At 43.1% G+C, this 5,510-nt stretch overlaps 1 protein-coding gene across 3 annotated transcripts in view; it reads left to right on the top strand.

Annotated features, from left to right (window-relative positions):
• Positions 1–4,592, top strand: part of LOC106805395 (troponin T-like) — a 16,966-nt gene extending 12,374 nt beyond the window's left edge. Inside the window, exons 9-13 of one of the 3 annotated variants that reach the window (XM_014806960.1) lie at positions 1,886–1,933; positions 2,523–2,568; positions 2,832–2,912; positions 3,095–3,298; positions 3,928–4,592. In XM_014806960.1, coding sequence (XP_014662446.1) covers positions 1,886–1,933; positions 2,523–2,568; positions 2,832–2,860 — 123 coding nt within the window. In that variant the 3' untranslated portion in view covers positions 2,861–2,912; positions 3,095–3,298; positions 3,928–4,592. Of the gene's footprint in view, positions 1–1,885; positions 1,934–2,439; positions 2,489–2,522; positions 2,569–2,813; positions 2,913–3,094; positions 3,299–3,927 lie in introns of all 3 variants that reach the window. The other 2 variants (XM_014806959.1, XM_014806961.1) reach the window with 2 other exon arrangements.
• Positions 4,593–5,510: the final 918 nt, after the last annotated feature.

Raw genomic sequence — 5,510 nt, 5'->3', positions numbered from 1 at the left:
TTGCCACCGACACAAAACAGTTATCTCCAATAAACAGCCTTTCCCAATATCCAAATCTGTCGACTATCATAATCTATCAAAGATTCGCTAGGTGGGTTAGGTCTCTATCGATAAATCTTATATATCAATATTGGAATTACTATTAATATTATAATATAATTATTTAATTAACAAAATAAATTTATATTAATACGGTGGAGGCCGGCGACATAGACGTTAAACAAGCTGAGATGAGCGCAGACATGTTCGAGACCAAGGAGGGCGGCAGACACGTGATACCCTGGCTGGTCATGCGAGCATGAGACCTCAGGCACGCGCTGCTTTGCTTAATGACTGCTGTCATCCAGATGTCGGGCAACCACAAACGGAGCTGCGTCTGGCGTTTAAATTCTCGCTGCTAGATTAGTAGCAGCAGGGATGCTGCGCAGATGCCTCACCGCGCTGGCTTACGCCTGCAACATGATGAACAACTAGCGGCAAGTTGCTCCTATGACAGGCACCGTGCTACAGCGCGGATATGCTACTTATACAGTATACATATATAATATCATTAATATATATGTGGATGGGTTGGTGTGTGGTGTGTGTTGTGTGTGTGTGTGCCTGTGTGTGGTTGTGTGTGTCGTGTGTGTCTGCTAGTGTGATGCGTGTGCTGTGTGTGTGTAGCGTGCGTGTGCGCGCGCGCGCGTTTGTCGTGAGTTATGATATTGTTTATCAAACAGGAAGCTGTACTCTTGTCTTTGAGTGTCCTTAATTGATTCCTCGTGGACACTCCGTGCTCAGTGTATGTAACATTTGTTTGCTCGACGACACGTGCGACGAAAATTCGAACTAATCGAACGTATCAATAAATACTCCTCAACCGCCCTCCCCTCCTATCCGCGGGGAGCGGGTATCGACTAACGGATCGCAGCTACCATAACTGTTGATGCAACATTAAATTATTTCTGCAAACCGGATCCAGTCTTCGCTGGTACTGTCAACGCGCGATCATCGATACATTGCCGTCGCTTGCCGATGACGGTGGGATGTATATGCAGCCGTGCCATCCGGTCGTTGACTCATCCTAGGAGTAGCCTGACTGTTAGCAGCCCCCCGTTTCACTTCTCTCGCACACATGTTAATCAGAATTTCTTGTGCGAGTGTTTGATCGCTCGCCGAATAGATCCCCCGTCATATGGGCGCCATGAAAAAAACATACGTGCGTTACTTGATTCAAAAAAGTCCTTCATCGAAATATCGAAGCGCATTCTGTCTCTCATTCTCCGTCGTTGTTTACTGTTGCTTTTTGTTCTTCCTCTTTTGTTGATGGTTGTTGTTGTTTTGATTGAGTATGTGATTATGATGATGATGATGATGATGTGATGATGATGATGTTATTATAATGATGATGATGATTGATTTATGATAATGAGATGGATTGATGATGATTGAAGATGAAGGCTTTATCTGTGTTGTCTGTTTGCGTGTTGTGTTGTTTGTTTGTTGTTGTTGTTGTTTTTTTTATTATTATATAATTATTATTAATAAATAATATTATTTTATAAAAATTATTGTTGATCTCTTTCTTCTTCTTTTCTTCTTTCGTCTTTGTCATCGTTTCCATCTTGGTCTCTGCCCTTATTCTTCTTCTTCTTCTTCTTCTTCTTCTTCTTCTTCTTCTTCTTCTTCTTCTTCTTTCTTCTTTCTTCTTCTTCTTCATCGTCTTCTTCTTCTTCAGTTCTTCTTCTTGCTTCTCTCTTCTTCTTCTTCTTCTTCTTCTTCTTCTTTCTTCTTCTTCTTCTTCTTCTTCTTCCTGATCTCTGACCCAGTACACTGCAAAAGATTGCATTATAATGTGCTTCTCGGTTTCTTAAAGACTAATGTTCCGTTTTCTTTTCTATAGCTGAAGGAGTTGAAACGAGAGAGAGAAGCAAGTAAAGAAACAGAGAGCGTAAGTACGGCTTCTCGCTTGCTCTACTAATTGCAAGCATCGTCTGCTTCAAACTTTGCTACAGGAATCGGTCAGTCGCGCGTTCTTTCTCTCTCACCCATTGCATCGCCATCTGCATGACAACACGGAATCATGAAAGATTGCATAATATATAATATAATTATAATATTAATAATAAATAATAATATAATAAATATAATAATAAATAATAATATAATTAATATCGGGTTCGCTTGGCGAGCAAATGAAACCTGCACATATATATATATATATATATATATATATATATATGGTGAGCCATGCGCGGTAGCTCAGCCGATAACCGTGTTCTCACCGTCAGTTCATAACCTGATCTACTGTTGGCTAGCATTAAAGAAGCATGCATCTTTCATTGCAACGTGTTCGTTTCACCTGCTATGCAGCGAGCTCACACACACATCATCGCACTGTAGTGCGTAGTAGACCTGCGCCTCATTTTCATACATGCCTACCCCGTTCTTCTTCAGCAAGTTCCTCCGCGACCCTAACAGCGCTGCGAGCGAGCGAGTTAACACCGTAAGTATAGTCACGACTATGTTTTCTTCCACAGGCTGAAGAAAGGACTCGACCCAACGGAGGCCGAGAGTCCCCTACCAGTAAGTATGGTCGTCGCGTCCGGTCGCGGCGCAGGGATGCATAAGAAAATGTCTGAATTACTTACAGACATCACGCAGGAGGTGTCGTGTGCTTAGCGTAGTGCGGACTTAGTCGTAGCTTAGCGCGTACGTAGTCACCAGCCCCCGTGAGGTTGTATCATGGCATTCTGAACACGGAACGTCTGTTAACACGTGGAAGTATATGAGGTAGCGTTGCTCGTATTAATATCTAAACGTAAAAATAGCTGCTTTTCTCTTCCAAGCCCAAGGTGGCGGTCGCCAGCAAGTATGACCGACAGGTCGATCACAGATCATACGGACAGAAAAGAGACCTATACACACAGGTATGTTATTAGACGCACAGATGTATTCCGTAATGCTCGAGTTATATTCGTGTCCATTTTTATATTTTTGCTTTTTTGATTGTCAGAGTTTGCTAATCCATGTTTCGTGGGTTTTACATCATACCACCACTCACTGCAAACATTTGCTGACCCGCGTGTCATTATACCTTCACTCGCTTCAGCCGCCTCCACCACCGCCGGATATCAAAAGAACAGGAAAGATCTGGACTATGCCTTACGACGAGGATGACGTGGTTGGACAGGAGCAAGCAGCACCGCCACCCGTCAGTCAACCACGTGCTCCTGAACCTGAACCAGAGGAGGTGGCCGTGGAAGAGTAACCAGCTGACTATCCCTCGACACTCGCTATGTATACCCTTCATCAGGTGAGAGTTCGCGGAAAAGATATGCGCGTGCCAGAGAGAACCCGAAAGGGAAAGAAAATCGCAGTGGGGAGAGAGGGAGCGGAGCGGAGAGAGAGGAGTAATGTAGATAGCGAAAGAGGGAGCGAGTGCGAGAGCGAGCGAGTGAGCAATCGAGAGAGAGAGAGAGAAAGAAAGAGAGAGAGAGAGAGAAAGAGAGAGAGAGAAAGAAAGAGAAAGAGAAAAAAAAGATAGAAAGAGGGAGAGAGAGAGAGAACGAGTATAAGAGAAGAGAAAAACAACGTCTACGGCTACTTTTGTTGTTGTTACATCCAAGTTAGAAAATAGCGTAAAAGGTGAACCTGATATTCTTATTGAAGGACATAAACAACCCCCACAGTCGCCTCCGTGGTTAGAGCCACTATAAAGACATCATTGGCTCTAGTTTGTACGCGAGCAAAAAGCCGCCGTTCTGGCCTCTGCAACCATATTCAACTCATATCACAATACACATATACATTCATTATTGCGTTACTACATTTATTGTATTCATTCGTTATTTGTTATTTCTATTTATTCGTGTTATCCTATGTTTACTATATTTATCCGTTATGCGTTTATTGCGTTATAGCGTCTGTTTTCTTGTGTTTCAGGCAGCATTAGAAATCGCAGACGGGCAGCGTTCGCCCGCGTCTTTTATTCTCGCAGCTTTCGCCAAGGACGTGTTGAGGTCGCCACCGTCGCCCCCTACCCGCTCACTCCGCGTCCCCAATATCACTCCGTCCTCAGACTCCGTCCAAATCCAGACTAACACGTCCGACACTAGCCAGCCAGCCGTCCCTTACGACGTCGTACCGCTGTGACATCAGATGGCGCTGCATGCTACGTGCGGTCAGCGACGCGACAGCAGGGGGCAGCAGCTTTGCTCGCCTCTTTTTGTCAGGGGCTGTGTCAATTGAAGTGCCGGCAGGAGGCTACAGCATAGTGTAAAATCTGCTTGGAATCAGATCACAGTTATAGCGGGCATTTGATCTTCGATAATGAATCTGTTCTTTGCCAGCAGATGGCGCGTTCGTACGTAATAGCCAACCTATGCATCCGTAGTAAACAGTGGATTTCTAATTATAGCCATGTTGCTAGTATAAATAACATTTCTATACACAAAAGCTGTTATTGTGTTCTCAGTATAGCCGTGCCTCCTTGTTAATGAAACCATATTGTTGAATTTAATTACGCATTTTGATTATCTCGGTAAAACAAGAGCTGTAGAATTTAGTGTATTTATCCGATTAAAACTATGCTAATTATTCATCAACGACATGTTTTGCTTTACTTTTAGCGTCTCGCACCTTGATACTTACTACGCCACACAATAATTTTATTTAAAAACATCAATTTTGAGGCGAACTCCGTGTAAATGAAAAACATCTTGGCCGATTAAAGTCTATTTGAATATACCGTATTAAGGAATTATCGGATGCCCACTCTTTATTTACCATGACATATTTTATTTCTGACTAGACATGTTGTGATTATAATATAATATAATTAAATATACCACTCATCGTGACAATTTATTATCGTATTGCAGTATTTCCGGGTGTCTAGATAAACGCGGAAACACATATCATGCCATTGGTCCGTTACAAATACTTTTAGCATTATATCTTAAATACGATGAGATTAAGACGAGAAATACTATCTTCAGTATACATTGATAGTGGTCTCGTCAGCACAAATATTTAGCTATGCTGGAATCAATAAAATTTGGTGCGCACATACCTGTAGCTTTAGTGAAAGCTAATGCCAGATATAAAGAATACATATTTGTTCAGTCTGTTGGCTCATGCCACACTCGGGAAACGAAACACCAGGTGCAAGAACCGACGTACACAATATTTTCAATACCTATTTATATAGATAGATACCCACACACATGCTCACACGCACGCATATATATTTCATGTGTGTAGTCTGTAGATGAGTTTCCTGTGTGCATACATGCGCGTGGGTGCGCGTGCTCGCGCGTATGAGAGAATAAGTGAGTGCGTTTGGGCGTGCGCGCGCGTGTCTCTCGCTGCATGTGTGTGTGTGTGTGTGTGTATGTGTGTGTGCGTGCGTGCGCGTGCGTGCGTGCGTGTGTGTGTGTGTATGTGCATGCGTGTATGTGCGCGCGTATGTCTGTGTGTTTGTGTGTGTGTGTGTATGTATGTGTGTGTGTGTGTGTGTGTGTGTG

The sequence above is a fragment of the Priapulus caudatus genome, unplaced genomic scaffold (assembly GCF_000485595.1).
Source record: "Priapulus caudatus unplaced genomic scaffold, Priapulus_caudatus-5.0.1 Scaffold112, whole genome shotgun sequence".
NCBI lineage: Eukaryota > Metazoa > Priapulida > Priapulimorpha > Priapulimorphida > Priapulidae > Priapulus > Priapulus caudatus.
Note: the sequence above shows the minus strand (reverse complement) of the source record. Positions and strands in the feature narration are given on the sequence as shown.